Below are 22,955 nucleotides of genomic sequence, written 5' to 3'. Positions count from 1 at the left end.
ATTAATAACTATGAAGAAATTTAAAGACTTATCAAAGATTTTTTTATTTTTCCTGTAATTTAAAGACAACCCAAGGAGTTTTGAGACCTTAAAAAATCCAAAGACTTTCAAAGGATTTTCCCAACGCTGCGGACCCTGTTAATTGCAATTACGCTCACCCCAGCAAAGCTCATATGGTTCTTGAGATATGGTTATATATGGACATATGGTTCTTCACACACCCACCCACACCCACACACAAACATACAGATACGCACACACACACTCCCCACACACACACACATACACACATACATACATACATAAAAATATACAGACACACGAACTGCAAAGATTCCCAATGTGTGCCTCGCACACAGGAGGAAAAACACCACCCTCTTTAAGATTTATTTTCTGTTCACCACTGGAATTTGCAAGAGTTGCAAGATATAACAAATAGCATATTGTTTTATTTCTATGTTCTTACTTTCTTTTTTGAGTGTGATAAGAAACGACTCAACTCCCAAGCTGTTCCACATTGTGCAGTTATAAACTCTGAAATCTACTTTCTTGACTTTCATAATCTTCAGTAAGCTCTTTTTCCCTCCATAGGAATCCACCTAGATGAACATAATCAGAAATCAGAATATCTAATTGCCAAAAGATAATAAAGTGATACAAATATTTCAAAGTAAAAAATGAGATTTAAGCTAATCTCATATGTTTGCATAAGGGCTAGACCCAGTTGCATTCACACACAAGAGGAAACAGTGGTTAGCACAGGTTAAGGAATATTCAAACTTGTTAAGAATATACAAAAATCATTTTAACTATGATTACTCAATACAGTTAGACTCTCACAACCATATATATAAATAAATACCGTAAAACTAATTTTCACTGGGTTTAAATTTCACTGATTTACCATTTCAGGTAAATTCAGTGTGTTTTAAATTCACAGTTTTATCATTTAGTTAATGTGTTCTATGCTAAATTTTACATATTCACTGGGTTTTAATTTAGCACATTTTCCAGTCAGTGAAATAAGCGAAATCAAAACCCAGTGAATAATTAACCCCTTAACAGTAAACTGAATAGCAACATCCATATTCTAACTGTTGTAGCATTGAATTAATTCAGTTTAGGCAGTAAACCATGATGAGATTCATAACAAATCACTAAAAAGCCACAGAGAAGTAATGCAGATGTGGTTGAAATACAAAATTCCTATAAATCATGCCCTCTAGTGATGATGTGTTTCAGTGACATCAAAATGACGTTTATAGACCACTTTCCCAGAAATAGCGAGACTGGGGTGCAAAAAAACATCTGCTTTTGCTACGACGGCAACTACTAACATGTCAGTCTGCTAATATTCAGTAAAATAGAATTTCATTTTGTGATGTTTTTTTTAATAACATTTTTCTTATTTCCCAATAAAGAAAAACAAACAAAGCAACAAACAAACCCAGACTGGTATACGGTAAACTCATCTTGACACGTGTTTCCACCATTTGAAATTTCACAGTCAGACAGTTTGGGCAAAGAATAGCTGCTATAGTTTTTACACCTATATCCATACTGTTACCATTTACTATTATTCTTATCACGTTCTGAGTATTGGGAGACCACTACCAGTATTAACAACGAAATGACAGCAACATTTACTGAGCGATGTTCAGTTAGCAGTGACCAGCGGCATGTCAAAGGTCATTTTTATGATGTTGATTGGTACATCCACATGCAAAATACTGTAAAATACTTTCGTTTGGAATTAATTTTCACTATTTTCGCTGATGGAATGATTCAGTAAAAATAAAATCCAGCGAATATACATTTTGTACCTTTCTTCCTATATTTTACATTCAACTCGTCAAAAATCAGTGAAAATAAATTCCATACAAAACATCCAAAATGTCTTATCAGTGAAAATTAATTCCAACTAAAATACAGTATTATACAGTAAGAAAAAAGAATGTTTACGTTATACCCCAGTACATACAGTATACACGCACATGCAAAATGCTGCATCTTTGACTTCCGGGAAAGTGGTCTATGGGCGACGGAAATATTGTGTAATCATTTGTTTTTAGGAATATGTAAAAAAAATTGTTTTTGATGGATGGACTACAGATCAAAATGATATCAACGCTCTGAGCAACTTTTCTGTCACCCATTTAAGTAATAGGTGGGCATTGACACTAGAGGGCGCAATTTATAAGTAAGGTGCATGTTATTCACATTTGATTGATCTGCTTAATTCACACACTGAATTTCATTCTATGATTACTTCAATTATATTATCAGTCAAATTTCCTAATTGTGACAAATGCTAATAACCTTTTAAATGTCATAATGTAATTTTAAATGTCCCACCAAAACTTTGATGCAAATTAATGAATGTTTTATACATTTTCTATAACATCTTTGTTAATTTTGAACCAAATGGGAAATTTTTCGATTGCTTCTGGTCTTGATCAAAATTTTGGAAATAAAAATATGATTTTGTAGGTACATTCCTAGATAGGTGAAAAGTTATCTTAGCTATTTTAAGTGCTAAGTGCAGTAATTTTGACCTAAAACGAATACTGTACATACATAATGTATTCAAGTCTGCAATGTTTTTAAGTTATTATATGCAAAACTCCTCCTACTGATAATAAAATAATTGTGATCACCATGAAAAATGGTCAAAACGGTTGCTAAGGCAACATATCTTGAAAAATTTTGAAGAGACACTGCACTGCAGGCTGTAGTGTCTAATTATCAAATCAAACTTTCATTCATTTGTAATCACTCAAGGTCACTGTAATTCAGGTGACACTTCTAAATTTGATTTCAGGATTACGGAAAAGTGGGAATGCAACTTTAAGACAAATGTGTGTTATGTAAATGGCATAGCATACTGTGAAATACTTTATTTTAGCTGGAATTAATTTTCGCTGGTGGGTGTTTTGTATGAAATTTATTTTCACTGGTTTTTGATGAGTTGAATGTAAAAATATGGGAATAACGGTATATTCACTGGATTTTATTTTCACTGAATCATTTCTGCAGCGAAAATAGCGAAAATTAATTCTAAGCTAAAATAAAGTATTCTACAGTATGCTATGTTACCATGGTAACTATGATGATAGAAAGACAATTCACCTTTCCACAATAAAACGTTACCATTGCTAGTCACATTGTGCAATTGTGTTCACACATTTTCTATCCTATTTTAAGGTGAAATGTGTGGTACTGTCATGCAAAATAAAATAATGGGAATAACATACTGTTTTGACAGAATATTTTCCATGTGTTCCCTCTTCAATCTCGCCACCATCCCACTGCCATAGGGTCCTATCGGGTTGAGGGCGTGTGTTTGTGAAGCATTCCACTTCAACATTTTTTCCAATGCTTGCATACTGAATTGAATTGCTGGTGATAACAGGAGTACCTAAGATGAAATATGTCAATAGATTAACCTATTCACCAACATTTTTTGCCTAAATTTCTCTGCATTTTTTTTCTTCAATGTTTTTGAAAGAGAACCCCACTCATGGAGCCAACAGACAAAATTTGAGTCAATTTCCCATTTTTATTCAAAAAATTAGGCTATTTTTGTTCCCATCTTTTGAAGGAAAGTGCAGACTATAAACAGGACTATTTTGTGAATTTGTGATGAAAAGAGGGAACTGGTGGTGAAAAGGTTAAGCACCAAATAAAATGTAGTTACTTGCATACCAGAGGAGTGAATGAGGAGCAAGTTTTTTTTTGTTTTTTTAGGAGCTAGACGTAAGGGATTATGAAAAACATCATATGGCCAAAATTGAGATTGCAAAATTAGTTTTTCTTATCAAACTGTACATGCCAGTTTGAAACATATACTTCAGGTGAACTGGAATACAAAATACATAAAATTAAAAGGAATCTTTCTCCTAAATTAATAACACTAAATAGCTTGAGAACCTCACTAAGAAAATGTGACAAAAAAATACTCAGAGGAAACACCGCTTGCGTCTTACTTTTAATATGCAGCGTAGCGAAAGCATTAGCGTCTTCAAATCCAGGTACCTTAGCTGAACACATATATCCACCACTGTCAGAAGACTGGACATCATCTATTCTCAACACTGACATTCGACTCAGCAAGATATTAGAACCCAATCTTTTCCATGTGATGACTGGTTCTGGATTTCCCACAGCTTCACAACTGAATGTAGCAGTGCCTTCAGGGTCTACGATGCTGTCTTCTGGTGGTGATGTTATTCTCGGACCAACTGGCAAGGGGAATAATAGCAACAAGGTATTTATGTCATTCAACAGGCCTTTTTTTTTTTTAAATGGTCAGCTAGAAATAGTACTCATGAACGCAGCAAGGTGAGTGATTAAGAAGCACTCTGAGAGCATTTATGGAGCTTTATTGGTGCTTAGAGCCTATTATGCTAAATACATGTACGTTATCCCAATTTGTGTCATTGTTAATAATAATAATTGTTTATTGCATCTTTAGAAATATACATTTCTTTCAGTATATAGCAATAGAAATATTAATCAATACAGAAAAATAAAATAAAATGACATAGTCCCTGTTTGAATTAGGAGAAATTTATTCATGCCAAAAATAAAGTTACGGACTAAAAGCACAGTCAGTAATTGAGAGTGAATAAATGGCTGGCTAGTATCAACAGAAATTAGATGTATCAAATGTCTTTTCTAAAATCGAAATATAAGGTCGTTCGAACAGGAACAAACATAAATTTACCAGGATTCTGCCTTGTTTGAAATTCTGACGTGACTCAGCTTTGCGAAATCCACACACATTAGTGGAACACTATTCAACAGTGTTAGAAATCAAATAGGAAGTCAAAACACTCATTTGAGTCTGCTGAAACTGATTGAAATTTGAACGCTCACTGTGAATTTCTCAGAATTAACGCAAATTGAGCCATGACCTCCCTAAGAAAATGAGATGATGGTTTAAGGATTGACGCATATGGTTAAAGACCAGATCTATTTTTATTTATTTATTCATACTCAACAGGCAAAAAACCCAGTTACAGATCTGGAAGACCAAGAAAGTTGACACCAATGAAATTAGGTAATCATGCATCCAAGGAAAATCTCTTTGCCTCCAGAGGATGCAAGGATACAATATCCTGACTGTCAGTCTTTAACGTATTCCTACTCCAAGAACACTCCTAAGCCTAATAACATGTGTGTGTTGGTCTGAACTTACAGTGAGCTTGGATCCAACTTACAGCCTCCCAGCTGTTAAGTGGACATGCTATTCACTATACCAAATTCGGGTTTTAATATAAAATAGAGTTATACAAAAGTCTACCGGTACACTGTGAAAGTATTCAAGCATTTCTGTCAATTATTCAGTCAGTTAGTAAGGTGGTTTGCTACTTTGGAAAACATGTGGTGTTCACTTTCTTGACTAGACAGCATAGCATGCAGTATTTTATACTAATTTTCATGTTCTTTTCTTCCATTCTTAGTTACATTTATTCAATGTTTTATTCATGATTTTGGTGGAATGAACTGTATTTCAGTTTTGCTTCGTCCTGAACAATAACATTAGCTTATCATGTTTTTCCTTGTTCTATAATTACTTGTATTTAATGTGCTATTTGTGATATTAGTTGTGTGAAGTATTATTTCTGTTTTTGTTTTACAACCAAAGAATTACTCTCTGTAGATTTTCGTGTTGAATAAAAATATTATTATTATTATAAGGCTGAACATGATTTTTAAATCTAGTGTAAGTATTTAATAATTATCTAATAATTATTTAATAATTATTTCTTGTGTATCTGTCGGGAATAGACATGATGTCTGCATTACAACATGTAACCAGTGTTATCAATACAAAGCCAAAAGGCTTACTTAATCCCCCTATCCTGACATCTGAGTCACGTTTAAGTTTATTTACTATTTCAAGTGTTATCACGTGACCGTACTGTTATTTAATCAGAGATTTCTTAGTGAATAAACCAGGTGTTAATTGACTGATGTCGTCTTGTACATACCTCCTTTATCGCCCACAGTATCTACATTGTATGTAATTTGAAAAAACAAAATAACCTGTTCCTGTGTTCAATGGAAGGTACATCGTTTTGAAATACTGCGCTTTACACTCATTTATTAAGATAATGTAAATTACCGGTAAATCCATCTGAACATATTAAATTACAACAAAATTATTTTTTTTTAGGAAATCCAATTTAAAACTTATTGAATATGTTCATACAGAATATACAAACACTTTGTACAATGCCATAGGATTAATCAACCAAGACTTCAGAAACAAGAAAAGAGAAAAATTTGATTATATAATGCAATCAAGAGATAAGACAATTATATATGCTCTAACTAAATATTTATTTCAATGCAAAAAAACAAACACTGACTAACAATGTCAAAACTTATTATCAAAGTATGTGTGAAAGGACTAATTTCACAATCAAAATACTAGTAATATAGTCTAATGTTGCTATTTTTATTATATATTTCTTACATAATACATTACTATGTTTTCAATTTACATTTCAATTTTTACATTACAATTTTTCATTTCATTTTTTCAACTTCATTGATGTACATAACCAAAAAAATGTAATATTTTCTTTACGATGTCAATAAAGCACTATTCTATTCTATTCTAATGACATGATGTAAATTGTGTGCATATCAATGGTGCAGCCAGGTCTAGATTGAACAAAGTTGCTAAATAATCCTCAGAACCACATTTAATTTCACAATTTTCATATTTTGAACATATTCAATAAGTTTTAAATTGGATTTCCTAAAACAAAATAATTTTGTTGTAATTTAATATGTTCAGATGGATTTAATTTACATATTTCAGTTATCAGCAAAAAAGGGAAACTTAAAACCTTTTTTATAATTAATGCATTTACAGTATTAAAATTATACTCACATTGCACGTTTATTTCTTTAGATGTTTTCCCAGTTCCAATTGAGTTTGTTGCCTTACATGTGACTGATATTCCATTGTATTCTGGTGGCACTGCTATTAATTCCAAGACGTCTCCAGCGACATCAGACATAATATCACCATCCTTTAGCCATTCATATGACATACCCTCTCCGGGGTTAGCTTCTGCTAGACATTTGATTTTAATATCATCGCCTTCCACAGCTACCTCTGGCTCAACGATAATACTAACAATTGGTTTATCTGAAGGAGTAAATAAAAGTAAGTATAAATGCAGTATGTTAAATGCAGGGTGGTGCAATGATGTTGGCACTTCAATACTCACATAGAAATCATTTTTGCTGAATAGGTCAATGAGACAACAAATCTACAAAATTCTGTAATGTTAAGTTTACAGCATTTACAATTCATTTTTTGTTCTAGTGTAAATTATATATTTAATTTTTGATATTATTGTTGTGAGGTATGGGTATATATACCAAATTTGATACAAGTACGACAACTTACAGAATCAGTTCTATTCAACAAGATATGTTCTGCTCTGCTGCCAGCATAGATGACATAATGGAGCTGTTTATATTGCATAATTACTACAGACTATGACTACCACTTATATGACTACCTCCGTGAAATACTTTATTATTGTCATTTTAAAATACTCTATTAAGGTAATTTTAAGCAAAAAGAAATTTCACAAGAACATCTGAATGTGTTATAGCTCCATCTCAAGTTCATTATATAGTTTTCTTTTGTTTTTACTTACAGTACATCCATTGTGATCAAAAGCATTTGTAGGTATGGTGTAAATATGCAAAATGTAACACAAATCAACACACTGTACCCTAGGTCATTTTCTATTACTTGTTCCTCTCATGCATTATAGCCCCATCTTGAGTTCATTACATAAATTCGTTTGTTTTTACTTACATTGTACATCCAACGCAATTACAGCATTAGTGGGTACCTTGATAGCTATATTGATAGCTTGACATGTATATCGTGCATCAATATCTTCTACAGAAGGAGTTATTGGTAAGACACTGATAGCATTCCATAATTTACCTACAGCATCACCTGTAAATGACATAATACATAATAGTAAAACCAGAAATGTCTTGACTTCAGTAATCCCACTGGCATAACTCTCATTACATCAGATGGGTACAACTTTGGCATGTTTCATTCTGTTTTGTAAATTGCAACATGGATGTCATTTGCACCAGACAGACAACAACTAACAGCAATCCTCCAAAAGGACTACCCATGAGAACAAGGGAGTTTTTATTTTCATAATCAGATAATAATTTGCATCAAATCTGAGTAAAAATAGTGTTCATCACATTGATCAAATTGGAAGTGGTTACCAAACGACTGCATTTACTGTAAGTATCTACTGATCTTCCACCATATAGACACTAGTGTATACTTTTTTGTGATATATTCAGGTATCTGTCACCATATAGACACTAGTATATACTCTTATGATATACCGTTAAAGTCCTATTATAAACCGCGGTTTATATTACAATGTATCAATTTAAAAATTGGGATCAAAAGCTCAAGTTCGGGGTGCGGTTTCTATTACGTACATATTGCAATCACTAAATGGGCGTGGTCATTTTTTGTCCACAACACATGCACAAAACAAACAATACACCGTACAATCTCTTGAATAGGCGTCAGGGAAGAGTGAAAGGCCTTATTTTGGTTCTAAAATAGGCGTTACGAAATGTTGAAAAATTACAGTCAATCAAAAAAAAATTCTATATGATACAAAAAATACTCAGTATTTTTAACGTAATATGCATTTATTTTTTTTAATTTTCTTGGTAACGAAAAGTATATTCTAACAGAAGTTTCAAATAAAAACACGAATGCACTGCTTAGTAGCAAATGATCACATAACGGTAGCTCGATCCGGCCATGCTGCTGGTCACAAGTGAATAACTTACTTGTTTTCGAAGTGTTGATATTGGTGATTATTATTTAGTAGTGATTACAATAACGCACGAAAAATAAGTTCGTTGAATTCTTATAAAATGCAAGTAAAATTCAACTTAGTTTCCCCGTAAGCGAATGATTTCAGTCACATGTAAACAGCCGATACGATATCCGCCATGCTTTTGAATGCTCACGTGACGTATTATTGACCGGATGGGTCAAGTCGCTAATTAACCAATCAAAATGCTGGATGGTGCCCACGTGTCTAAATTACATAGCTCATTTAAATATGTTAATGACAGTTCAGCGACCTCATGGTGAACGCAACACGGAAGAGATTTACCGATAATGTAGTGCGATCTTTTGCCTTTGATTTCCATGGGAAAACGGCATGATTATTTTTTTAAATCAAGAAATTATTTGTTTTCAAAAGATAAATTGTTCTTCAATGCTCAGTTTAACACTTTTACGGTGATAAAAGCTCATTGTCTAAAACTTACGAAACACAGACGTATTCAGAAAGAGTATTGACAGAGGTCGCCGCCAGAACAAAAGCAGTTTCATTGCCTGTCTGACATCTTATCACCGCTGAACAATAAATAGGTGTGAATATTTTTAGGCATGTTGTCGAAACAAAGAATAGGATTAGGAACAATGCCGTTTTGGAACAGCTGGTTGAAACAATGAAGTTCGTCACGGTCTTGTTGAATTGGGGGTGCGGTTAGTAATAGGTACTTTTCAAGTTTTCAATTTTTGTTAAGGATGTATGCTACAAAATAAAAAACCCATGGAAAATCGTTTAAAATACTACAGGTGTACAGGACATGTTACTCTAAACTCATAGAAAAGAAAAAAACATGGGGTTAATGTACTAATTTTTAAGATACACAACTCACAATTATGCTGAGTCAGCATTTTTAAGTAGCTTTAATAAATAACTTAAGTTGTCATTTATACTCGGTCTTAATCCACATTTTTACTGAAATTGGTTTTATCCTATCAGCACATAATATGAGTTCATATTTAAATTCAATTCTAATGAATTTAAGAAATTACCTATTTAAAGAAAACAATAGTTTCCTTCATTTGGTTTTGTATTTTAGATAAAAAAATTCATAGAAACTGTCCTACAAAAAATTTCATCCATGGAAATCTCTTGAAATTGTGTATATGTCGAGTGCTTATGAAGTTATTCCATATTATACATTGAAAATGGTATGTTAATGCACTACTTTTTGAGAAATAATTAGTTTAATTGTCAGTTTCAATAATCTTGGTGGCCATGTTGGATCATTTGCGTGACCTTTGACCTTTGCCAGTCCCCTTGTCAATATACATACCGGGGTACATCAAATATGGTCATGTACATCCAACATCAGTAGATTATATTGTTTTATATATGAAGTACAGTTTATATATATTGGCTGGGTGCTTGGGAGAATATTCTTACCTTTCATTGGAAATATAGAAATTCAAAGTCAAGCCACTATTAATGCACTGAAGTATTATTTTCTTCTGAGGGATACTGATGAAAGCATTGTATTCTCAGTTAGGGCACAGGTGTGTATGGTGGTGGGGAGGGGTGTGGTGTGCTGTAACATACATACAAGGCAGAGTATGACTAGTGTTACCATACATGAAGTGACAAAAAGATCAGTATTGTTTAATTGTAAGTAATATTTATTTTGTGTTCTGTTTTTTTAAATATTCATATATCGATAAATAAATAAAAGTGGTCCATAAATACTAATATAATTAAATATTTCACATATTTTAAAATCATATAACACTTGCTTTATCATTTTATTAATATACAATTGTATGTATTTAATTTTTTTTAAATCTGGATATAAATACACATATTTAGATACAATAACCTTCAATGGACAAAAAAAGTGTTTTCTTTTCAGAAAATATGCCAACATTGCATGAATAATCCCATTTTCACCCTATGAGACATTTACATACCAAATATCAGTCTAGTGTTCTCAAAGAAGTCATGTAATGAATGGATGGATTAGTGAACTAAAAAAATATCACAAGAGTCATTAATCATTGTTTTAAATATAGTTACTTCTTTTCAAAAAACTGCGATAGTGACAAGAATGTTTTTTTATGTTTGGTTACCCGTGGATGACCAAAATAATCTTCACTAAGCAACTTCACCAATCCATCTATCCCTCCTCTGCTATAAGCCAAGTTCAAGTGACAAAAAGCCAGACCAGAAGCAGCTATTTTCTCAGCCATACACTTTGTAATTACCTTCTTACTTATTAGTTGACTAAGAGAAGACAGATTTTTCTTTTTACACAATAGAAATTCAAGAGCTTCTATAATAAAATCAACAGAGAAGCTATGTTTACTAATATGGCTGATGTCAACATTACATTTACCAATCAATTGTTGAAGCATATGTACATCATGTTTTGCATTGTGAGCACTGTATTCAGTGTGTAAATAATCATTAACCAGGTTTTCTTCAGAGTAAGATGATCGAGGTGGTAAAATTTCACGAAATACAGAGAGCGTATCAGAAAAGCAGCAATGTTTATGTTTCAGTTTGTCTAAAAGACCATATCTTTGCACAGAACTAACCAGAATCCTAGCATCAAAATTCTTACAGTTATGTGCAACTAACACAGAATTTAATGGAATCCATTCTATAAAACTCTCAAGAGCATCTTTCTGTGATAATGTTGGTACTAAATTAAAGTTATGAAACAGTTTACCACATGTATATGTCAACCCAGTTACATTGGATGCTGCTGGATGTATTGGCTGACAGGGGTCAACATACTCATCAAATATTTTACCATCATAAGATGCAGCAATCTGACAAATTGAGGAATCAATACCAAATGATGTTGTTTCAAGATCAAATACAACAACAGGAGAATCTTGAAGTATTTTTACTGGAAAACTTACAGGAGCATTAACTGGTTCAGGAATACATGTAATATCAATGTCATTTCTAATTGCAATGTTTGTGTTGTATGTGTCACCTTCTCTTAACTCAGTAGCATTACATTTTTTGTTTCGCTCCTCTTTTAATTGTATACGTCTAAGTTTGTATTTTTTGTTTTCTGTCTGCATCTTTCTTTTTCTTGCTTTATTGTCTAGTTTTATTCCCCTCACCTGTGAAACAATTCCAGGAGATAGTCCATTTTCTTTGTTAACACTACAAACATATGTGTATCCACTATTTTTCTGTGAAACTGCTGCTGCAATGCGGATATTTAAACTTTCTGATTTACTGTAATGTCTGTTTTTTGGTGCTTTAGAAGCAACAGTGTTATGAAAACTTTCATTGGCTTGTGTTGAACTCATAAGAGAAAGTTTATTTGCACATGCAGCATAAATTTCAAAAATAGATTTTAAATCTTTACGCAATTCTACCCCAGAAAGATCTTTACCATATGGAAGACGTTTGTGGCAGTAAGTATCTGGCTGACGTTGGTAACCACACCATTTACGATCACATGATTCATGAGATCCAAATGCATGGGGAACAATGGCAAGCAAGTTTTTATTGATTAAAGCTGGCCTACCTTTGTTCTGAGTAACAGCATAGGAAAAACATGTTTGAAAATACTTGATAACACGTGGTGTTAATATTTTGTGAGTTTTTGAAAGTTCATATAATTTATTTCCTAGACCTTTTTTGGTGTGGTTCATATCTGGTCTCTTTTCAATATCTTGGTTAATTTCTGTTCTTAGTTTATGAATGGTTGTTGTATCATCATCCATAGTTAAAGATACTGTTTTAGCACTAGTTTTGTTAATAGTTTTTACCACTTCAACAGCAATATCTCCTTCCATAGCTTTGGAACTCCCTGTCCAGTTTTTACGACAGTCATGTTTTCTTGTGTTCATATCCCCATTTTCACAAATTTTGCATCCCTTTGAACGCACAGCATATCCCATAATTTTACCAGTTGCTTCCCCTATAGCAGCACCATGACCTGACAGACTGTTATATTCTTTGCCAGAGCCACGGCGCTGCCATGCACCATCAAAGGAAATATCAACTTGATTTTCATGTGAACTAAGTTTTTGTTCTTCAGTAAGAGCTTTAACACACAGTCGTTTTGCAACATTCTCAATACCAACACCTGCTTCTCTTTCTCTTTTCTTTAATGTCTTGTGGTGTATACCCGGTATATTCAGTGAGGCAAGGAAGTTATTCACATGAGTCTCTCCCATTCCACTGTGTACCATTCCTATGTTATGAAATAAGAAACAACTTAGATTAACATTTTATAAGATTAGTTTTTGCTGCCCTACATTACTAAAAGTATGATCACCAATATATGACCATAAGAGGTTAATAATTGAGATGAATCCTTAGTTTGCCTGTAAATCTTACCGGTGGCTAATTTGGTATTTACATCAAATATAGGTAATCCTTGGTTTGATTTGGCATTCCTATGTGTCGAACCTGTATACACATGGTTTACAGCACCACATCTCTGGCAAGGTATATACAGTACACTACCAAGACCATATCGTCTCTCCTCCTGGCAATCCACCAGAACAAGGTGTTCACAACACACAGCACAGGCTTTTAATCCCTCAGCTAGAACAGACAGCTGTACTATTCTGCGTCCAACATTCCAATTTATAGCACTTTCTGAAGTAACTTCTGTAAAGATAAATCAGATTATCATTACAGTCATCATGTAAATAAATTTCATGCAATTTGCACTACTATACTGGCTAACAGATATTGACAACAGTAAGATGTTAACATACTATCTGTGCTATTCGTAAGAAATGTATGAATATTTACAGAAATAAAAAGAAACCATTATTCCAAAATCATCATTTCCAAAGGAGCCATAGGCAAAACAGAAACTCTCTCACATTCAGATAATGTGAAAAATAACAATAATTTTTAGGTCATGGCTTATTTTCAGAAAAAACATTTATTGGGAGAAAATGTCCAAAAATATATATTACAATGTATTTAGAACAAAAATATTTGACACAATAACAAATAGAAAAAATAAAATTCAAGTATCTACTATAATATGCAAGTATTTTAATTTTAATTTCCTTAACACAGCCGCAAGTTCATCATGTTACATGTTAATTTTTTTCTGAAGAGTAAACAGATGAAATTTCAATGCTCTAAATTTATAACACTGGGAAAATAAATATGGATTTCAAAACAGCAAAATATAGAAAATATTTGAACATGCTGTTTATTCATAGTTAAAATTGTATCCCCTTGGTTATATGGAAGTGTGAGGACAATCATGCCCTCAAATTGGGGGTTTTGTGCGTATAGTTAAAATTACCAGTTCGCGTTGAAGGCACCTCGTCATAATTAATGAAAGCTGCAGACGACGCGACAGACAAACTTCGTTGTCAAATATTTTTTTTATCACAATTTCTGTATTTAGTGAAACAGGAATTAGGAAAAAATAAACACTGTTTCCCCCAAAATAAGCATAATCTGATGTTCATAAAAACAAATAAAATGTGAAAATATATTGATTCGAGTTGTGGATAACAGTTGCAGACGACTCAACCAAAGTTTACGTCGTAAACTGACACCGTACGTACGTACCTGAATTTGATTCTAAAACTACTTCAGCAACTTTCTTATGTTGGCGGTTCGCCTGGATAACTGCCAATCTTCTTCTCTTCTCTTTCTCGGTCAAAAATCCTTTAAATTTGCGTGCATTCGGCGATCGCGAAGCGTACTTGTTTGTTGTGGCAGCCATCTTGAAAGTCTGCTTCAAATGCGCAGAACGTATGCGCAGTGCATTTCCGCGCATACAACCTTAAGAACTCTTTAACCCCGAAGCCGGAATTGGGGGTGCGGTTACTATTACGTATGCGGTTTATATTAGGACTTTAACGGTACTGATTCATACTGATTCATCGTCTTTCTTTACATTTTCCCACTCAAATGGAAATATATTTTTTCTGTTTAGCTGTAATAATGTTTGTCTTATCTTATTGTATGCAGCGTTCTGCTACCAGATAAACGTACCTGCTGGTTCACTCTTGTATATTAAATCACTAGTCACTTCCTCGTCGTTTTTTAACCATGTAATGCTAGCAGCTGGATTGCCATTATTTGACGTACAGGTTAAATTATGTGTAACACCAGCTACAACTGAAATAGCCGCTTCACCTTCACTTATCTGTGGGTTGTCTGGTGGAACTGATAAGAAAACAGTGAAAGATGTTAGCTACAATTTCACTTTGCTAGTTTAAACATAGCCATGCCCGAATACATTGGCAATTTGGAAAATATCTCAGAATTACTTTATTTTTCAGGATTCATTTTTTCTCCTCTCATGTATCAAGTATGATTCCATGAATTTCTATGCAAAGTGACAGAAAATTTAGGAAATGATATAATTTATATTCGAAATACACTTGAGTAAGAGTGTTTCTGAACACAGAAACTCTTCACGTAGAAACACATTCTTTGCATATGTATTCGATCAGTGCAAGCTATTTAGTCACAAATACCTTGTGAAAAAAGGCCAGTAACCCATTTTTTATTTACCATACTGAACCCGCTGATAGAGTAATAGTTATTATTACATATGTACTGCAGTGTATTTTGATTCGTCCCTGAAATCAAAATCGGTATTTCCACAACCCATATGCAAATGAGGTCTGAGAGCAAACAAAGTAGTCCCTTCAGGAGTACAGTTTTTCGAAATAAATAATATTTAGAAGTATGATATTTTCCCCTTGGGGTACATGAATATACTTGCCGAGTGAAATGAAATTTGAACAACAGTAATGGTACTTTTAGGCAGTCACTTATTTTGGCCCAAACTAATTTGCATATCACCCATGCAATAATGTTTTCGGTATTTTCACGGTCGATATGCAAATGAACATGGTATTTTCATTGGCTACCAAACTATTTTTATTTTGTAAACACATTTTCGTCTGCTATTTTTATCCAGTTCAAATCGTTCAACAACATTTTTGGCATGTCAGGTGTACATCACATGGAATACTACGATTGGGAGAACTTAATGTATGTTGACCACCTGGAAACTGAGTTTTATAAACTTTGAAGGGCTCTCAGAAGATCCACCAGCAGTAAAATCAGCGATTACTATGCAGCCGCAACCATCAGCATCGAGATACCAGGTTTCTGCTGGCGACGTTGACGGCAATGGGGTTCCCCGACCTAAATTCCATCCCGGTTTGCACGTTCTTTCTTTAATACGAAATAATCAAGTATGGAACATATGTAATAATAACAGAACCCCACACCCTCCCCGTGGCTTTCGTTGCGTATGGATGTTATTTTCACTCGAGATGCGGTGTATTCTGCTGTACTTTCACTCACTTCGCTCGTGAAAGTACGACCGCAGGATACACCGCATCACTCGTGAAAATAACTTCCATACGCAACGAAAGCCACGGGGAGGGTGTGGGGTTCTGTCATATTATTATTATTTTTATTTGTAGGAAAAATTTTGTTCTTACCATTTTTCATGTTTCAACAAAATTCATCTATTTGAAATGAAGAATAATGGCCATGCTCACATGAGTGAGTTGAACCAGTTGTCATTTTTGAGTTGTCATTCTCACATGTATGGGTGACCATTTTTAATTATGTTCTCGAGTAACATCACATCATTATGTCATATGTGAGAATAGTTGTTTTAAAGTGTAGCGTGAATTTTAACGAGACAATATTCCAATGTATATGAGAATAAGAAAACTCCCTAAGGATTCTCACATGTTTTCTTTTTAAATAAGAACTGACATAAAACAGTCAAACTCACATATGTGAGATTAAAAAAGTATTCTCATGCATATACAACAACAATAAAACAATAATTACATGACAATGACTGGTTTCTAGTTTAACTCACACAAGTAAAAAAAATGGACCAACATTTTTCATATAAATAACTCCAAAATTACAATGTTATTTATATTTGAAATGGTTTTGTTCTAAATTTTTCTCATATAGCCTAAAAGTATTAACTGTGTCGTATAAACATAAGATTTTCTCAAAAACAAGGTTGATGGTCTCCATTTTTATTATCCCCAACAGATCATAACAGAATCATCTCCCAGTTCACACAAAATTCCTAATGTCTTTGTAAAACATTGACTACTTTTCAGGAGTGTAGAAACAACTTTTAAATTTTACACCTAGTTCTTTTGTATTGTCAAAGGAATTAGTCACTAATCAGAAATACATACATACTGTTCATATTTTGCTGATCAGCAGCCAAGAAAACTGATGATAACCAAAAAATAAGTACTGAGAAATAATTTTTAAACTCATAGTAGCTGTCGACATAGGAAGTAAAGTAAGCAAATAACACCGAATAAACGGCAAGGTAAAGACTATGTCTAATTATAGTAAATACGTACTGCGTGCGTGACTCGAACCGGCGCTCGCGTACGGCACCTAATCGCCTAGCTTCACGCCACTACACGTCTTCCCCACGTTTCTAGAAAAAAAACTGCAAAAAGAGGGAGCACTACAAATCAGCGGCGCCACCAAGTGGGGAAGATAGGATGCTCCCTACCAGGGTGTGGAGTTTTTTACTATCAGACAGGTCACAGTTGAAGACTGTGGCTGCATGTGATCCCTGGTCAATCAGAATTTTATGGTTGCCAGAGGATCTGCTCCCCAGGGTAAGGGGGTGCATGGCCATGAGGGCGCTGCGCCCCTGTTCCCTTGTTTAAACAAATACCCTGATAACCAAATAGGATATGATTGGGTAGCTAAATTCATTTACTAAAATTTGACCCTGTGTGCATGATAGTAATAATACTATAATAATAAGTCAAATCCAACTTACTTTGAATGACAAGCCTGGCATCATGTGACCTGATCTGTGTACTATCACCACCTGGTTGTACCTGACATTGGTAGACTCCATCATCTTCTAACAATACTGGTTTGATCTGTAGATGAAACTCCCCAAGATCTGGATTCCCAATCATGGAAAAGCGAGGTTTTCCCGCAATCTCTCTGTCAGTCCCAAATGCAAAATTGTCTTTAGACCATTGGACCTCTCCAGCTCGGTTGGCAATGGTACAATAGAGGACTACATCATTAGCTCCACCAATAGCCGTGGTTAGCTCAGCTGGCTGAACTTCAAAAGACTGTTGTACTGAAATAAAAATGCAATCATTGAGCATATAATGCTAACAAATGTCATCAAAATCTATTTTTCAAATATACTGGGAAATTCTGAAAATTAGCTAATTGTTATGCAAATTAGATGATTATGCAAACTAGATGATTTAATATTTTTTATTTAACCCTTTAAATATGCATCAACATTTTGGCTAGAAAAATGAAAGCATGCAAGGGTCCAAAACAGGGTTAACTGATCATTACAGTAAAAGCCTGCATCTACACATGTTTTTTTCCCAAAATAAAAAATAGTGCAAGGATTATTACACATTTTTGGTATTTTATACCTTTTTCATTCTTGTATATTTTCAAACTTGTGTACTGGAAACCTGTATCAAACAGACATTCAATTTCACTGTATAAATTACATTGTAGTTGGGAATTACCCGGTAAGGTTCTAAATTTGAAATAATTACCAAAATGTGACTGTTTTAATAGAAAATGGCATCACATCTAAATATACATTAATACATTCTTGAGTCATTGGCAAAATATGATAAATTCATCATTACATTCCATTGAGCTAACACTTGTCCACCTCCTATTAATTTAGAATAAGAGAAATAAAAGGCAAAGAAATCATACGTTTCTTTTGGTTTACACGCGTGTCACTCTTGAAATAAATAAAAAGCGAGTTTTCAAATTCCCAGAAAAATATTTCAATTGATTAAGCATTGATTCATGTTCGAGCTGTTTTCAAAAGAAATTTAAAGAGTTTATGTAAAGGCAAGTTCTGCCATAGGGAGTGTTAGCGTGTTGCCAATATGAAATCAGGCCTTCTATCGGTGTATACTATGAAGCAATTCATAGCACCAGAAAGTTGTTTCAGAACTTGTTTTCTGCAGTTATTTCATGTTATCATAGTTTACTTCAATATTTATTCAATACTTCAACACAAACGGCCAAGAGGCTGAACACAAAACGTAACACACTGGGATGACATCAGCAAGGTGCCTATCTACTTTAATCAATTCATAAATCTTGATATTTTATTGGTTTATTAAAATGAAATTAAATATACAGCAGATTTCTACAATGTTTCAAATCACCAGAAGTACAATTTGACTAAAAATTTGATGCATTGGGAAGACAAAATGTTGTTCATGGAGATATTTATGAAAATATGTCTCTAGCGAAATTGAATCAGTGGATGGCTGGCTACATAGAGTTATTTATTAATCATTGTAGTGCCATTTTAAATTGTATACCATGAAATGAATACTATAGATAACATAATACATTCCATGGATTCTGGTGTACATCAAAGTATACTATGACTGTCAGTTGTGTCTCCACTGAAGTCAGACTATTATTTTCTCATATTACTCGTGTTTATTTCAAGACAGATTATACCATGTGTGAGTTAACAAACCTAAAGAGTCAGAGTTACTACCATATGCAAATATTTTCACATGCATTCCAGTTGTCAGTTCTTGACATTGATTTCTGTCCTGTCCTGCAGCTGAATCAACCACACTAGCACTGTCAACAAACATACTGGTCACTGGTAGCATAGTGGTTGTCGCTTCAGACTCATGATCCGTAGACCCAAGTTCAAATCCTACCTTAGGCTGAATATCAAAGGGTCGACCCCTACCCTGGGTGAGTGTCAACCACACTAGCTGACACAGAGTGCCCTCAACAGCTCAGGAAGACGCTTACTTTGAACGCCGAGAAATCGCATAACGATGAGAACGCTATGTTTTCCAAATTCATGAAATTCATAAACCTTATGAACTCATTTTAAATAACTGTTATCATGGAGCCCATGGCTGGGGCAGAAGTACGATGGACGTACATTCTTTTGGATAAATAAGGTATTTTCTTTTTTGTTGTTGTTGCTTTGCTCTCTTCTCCCAAGTTTAATACCAAACAAATACCAATTGTTTTAAATTTGATTGTTGTTGTTTTTTCTCCCTCTCCTTTACTTGGAGGTGCCAAACAAACTTGTTTCGTTGATTTTATTTCTCTAATCTGATTATTTTTAACCAAACGAATACTTATTGTTTCAAATTTAATTAACTGTTTTACTAGTACATTATATTTTCCAGCCCCGTTACCCCCTTGCTAACTTTTATTTCCTTCAGTATACTAAGTGTGTAGTATTTTTGTGTAGTTCTTTTTTTTTTTTTTTTTTTATATATATATATATTTTTATTATTGTATATTTTCGCTTGCTGGAAAATGTCCAACTTCAAAATAGGTAGTTGGAATATCAATGGGTTGAATAGCAGTAAGCTGTCAAATGCTGATTTTATTAATTACACCTCTTCCCTAGACTTGGTTTGTTTCCAAGAAACGTGGCTTAGCAGTAACAGTAGTGTTAGATTAGAAAACAGCCTAGATTCATATGAGGTGATACGTCAAGACAGAAATCTTGGTCGCTCAAAAAAACAAAGAGGGGGTGTCGCTGTTCTATTTAAAAGTAAATACAAACAGTACATTACTCATATTTCTGGCAATACAGCACACTTTATTTGGTGTAAGATTGACAAAACAATCTGTGCTACTAATAATGATTTATACATTGGTTGTATTTACATCCCACCTGAGAACTCATTCCTTTATAAGAACAAGAATGTTGATCTGTTTAGTTATCTGGAAAAAGATATTTTACAATTTTCATCCAAAGGTGATGTTCTTCTCGTAGGGGATTTCAATGCTAGAATTGGTAGCCTTGATGATAGAATTGATGATAGCAGAAATATGCATCTACCCTTACCATCCTACTATATTAATGACAATTTTGGCAACAGAAATACTATGGATGTTAATTCATCATGCTGTATTAACAAATTTGGTAAAAAATTAATTCAGTTGTGTATTGATTGCAACCTCATCATTCTGAATGGTAGAACTATTGGTGACTCTGCAGGAAAATACACATGTCACACTCCCCGGGGTAGCAGTACAATCGATTACGGGATAACTTCAAAGAACTTATGTGACTCATTACAATATTTTAAAGTAGTCGATTTGTCTCATTTATCAGACCACTGTGCTTTAACTTTATCTATGAAGTTTAATGTTAACATGTGTCTAAATGAAAATAATAAAAGCAATGATAAATTAGATCCTTTACCATCAAAATATATGTGGAATGACCAGGCTAAGGACAATTATCAAACAAACCTTGAAAAGTTAAATAATAATGAAATTAAGAATTTTATGAGCAAACCTTATAGCATTTATGAGTCAGAAACTGCAGTCACAGATTTTGAAAATTTAATTACAAATATTGCAGACAAATGTCTAAAGAAAATTACTCCTAAACTTAAAAAAAATAAACGCAAAAGTAAACAAAAAAACTGGTTTGACCAGGATTGTTGGTCCCTTCGTAAGGAGTTAAGGAGCCTATCACGTTTATTACAAAAGTATCCTCAAGATCCATATATCCGAGGGAAATTCTTTCAAACCCGTAAACAGTATAAAAAACTAATCAAACATAAAAGTAATCAGAAAATGATTGCACAACTCAAAGAATTGGAAAATTCTAAATCAGACACATCTAAATTTTGGAAGATTCTTCGTGAAATGAATGGCGAGAACCCCAGTAATAATAACGGGAATGTTCAACCTGGTGATTGGTTGGTTTACTTTAAGACCCTACTTAATACTGATAGCAGTACATCAAACTCTGAGATTGCGAATGAACTGGAGAATAGTGAAAAGAGTGCAAGTAGCAACCCCTATTTAGACAGACCAATCTTAAAAAATGAAATAACTAAAGCCATTAGACTTCTTAAAAGTAACAAGGCTTCGGCAGAAGATAGAATTTGCAATGAATTGTTAAAATACGGTGAACATCACTTATTAGATGCAATACATAAACTCTTTAATATTGTTTATAGTTCAAATAACTATCCACATTCTTGGAGCACTGGCCTGTTGGTACCAATCCACAAATCTGGGTCGAAAAATAACCCGGCCAACTACAGGGGAATTGCCATCTCTAGCTGTCTTGGCAAGTTATTCAATAGTATTCTAAATATTAGGCTGACATCATTTTTAGACTCTAATAACATTCTTTCCAGTCGACAGTTCGGATTCAGGCATGATTGTCGAACTACAGACAATCTTTTCATACTAAAAACCCTGGTAAATAAATATCTCTACAGTGGTAAGTCAGAGTGCGCCAATAAACAAAATAACACAAATATTAAAAAATCAAAAAAATTATATGCCTGCTTTATTGACCTTAGAAAGGCCTTTGACAGTGTCTGGCATGATGGTCTATTCAAAAAATTAATCAAATATGGTATAACTGGAAAAATGTATAAAACTATCAAAAACATGTACAGTAAAGTAAAATATAAAGTTAAATGTAAAGAAGGCTTAACAAAACAATTTCAGTCCAATATTGGTGTTAAACAGGGATGTAATCTTAGTCCAACTCTCTTCAATCTTTTTTTAAATGACCTGCCCACTATTTTCAATCCTAATACCTGTGATCCTCCTTATTTAGAAAACTCGCATGTCAGCTGTCTACTCTATGCCGATGATATTGTGATACTTTCTAAAACTAAACAGGGATTACAGACATGTCTTGATAGTTTGGCATTGTATGCTAAAACGTGGAAGCTCTCTGTCAACACTGACAAAACCAAAATTTTAATTTTCAATAAATCAAACAGACGTTTGAATAATGATACATTTTTTCTTGGAGGTATCGAACTTGATACAGTTAAATCTTATAACTATCTGGGACTAGTCATTAGTGCCAATGGTAAATTTAAGGATGGCCTAAAAAACCTTAAACGTAAGGCTCAAAAAGCTCTGTTTTCAATGAAAGCAAAGCTTGGCTCAATACAAAACATAAGTATAAATGTTTCAATTTCCCTTTTTGACAAACTCATCAGACCTATCCTCATTTATGGTTGTGATGTTTGGGGTGATGAGTTCTCCACTAAATCACCTATTGAAGACGTTCAATTAAGTTAT

The 22,955-nt window shown here is 33.6% G+C and overlaps 2 protein-coding genes across 2 annotated transcripts in view; both read right to left on the bottom strand.

Moving 5' to 3' along the window:
- kirrel (kin of IRRE like) overlaps positions 1-22,955 on the bottom strand; it is a 46,788-nt gene that overhangs the window by 9,507 nt on the left and 14,326 nt on the right. The window contains exons 2-8 of the mRNA NM_001171233.1: positions 17,674-17,988; positions 14,868-15,041; positions 7,853-7,999; positions 6,908-7,168; positions 3,987-4,241; positions 3,255-3,418; positions 467-599 (exon numbers count right to left, since the gene is read on the bottom strand). Coding sequence (NP_001164704.1) covers positions 467-599; positions 3,255-3,418; positions 3,987-4,241; positions 6,908-7,168; positions 7,853-7,999; positions 14,868-15,041; positions 17,674-17,988 — 1,449 coding nt within the window. The remainder of the gene's footprint in view (positions 1-466; positions 600-3,254; positions 3,419-3,986; positions 4,242-6,907; positions 7,169-7,852; positions 8,000-14,867; positions 15,042-17,673; positions 17,989-22,955) is intronic.
- Positions 10,526-14,679, bottom strand: LOC146745886 (uncharacterized). Its single transcript, XM_085499228.1, has 3 exons — positions 14,439-14,679; positions 13,233-13,508; positions 10,526-13,086 (listed from the first exon to the last, which is right to left on the bottom strand). The coding sequence occupies exons 1-3, from the start codon at positions 14,647-14,649 to the stop codon at positions 10,937-10,939; spliced, it is 2,637 nt and encodes an 878-aa protein (XP_085355354.1). The 5' UTR covers positions 14,650-14,679; the 3' UTR covers positions 10,526-10,936.

Source organism: Saccoglossus kowalevskii, chromosome 5 (genome assembly GCF_978046115.1).
Source record: "Saccoglossus kowalevskii chromosome 5, keSacKowa6.1, whole genome shotgun sequence".
Lineage (NCBI taxonomy): Eukaryota > Metazoa > Hemichordata > Enteropneusta > Harrimaniidae > Saccoglossus > Saccoglossus kowalevskii.
This window is presented reverse-complemented; position numbering and strand designations above follow the sequence as displayed.

Excerpts from the sequence above, each read along its gene's own strand:
- LOC146745886 (XM_085499228.1), bottom strand. The coding sequence starts at position 14,649 with ATGCGCGGAAATGCACTGCGCATACGTTCTGCGCATTTGAAGCAGACT. Across the intron at positions 13,509-14,438 it reads AGTTTTAGAATCAAATTCAG|AAGTTACTTCAGAAAGTGCT; the intron begins GTACGTACGTAC and ends TTATCTTTACAG. Across the intron at positions 13,087-13,232 it reads AAATACCAAATTAGCCACCG|GAATGGTACACAGTGGAATG; the intron begins GTAAGATTTACA and ends TTCATAACATAG.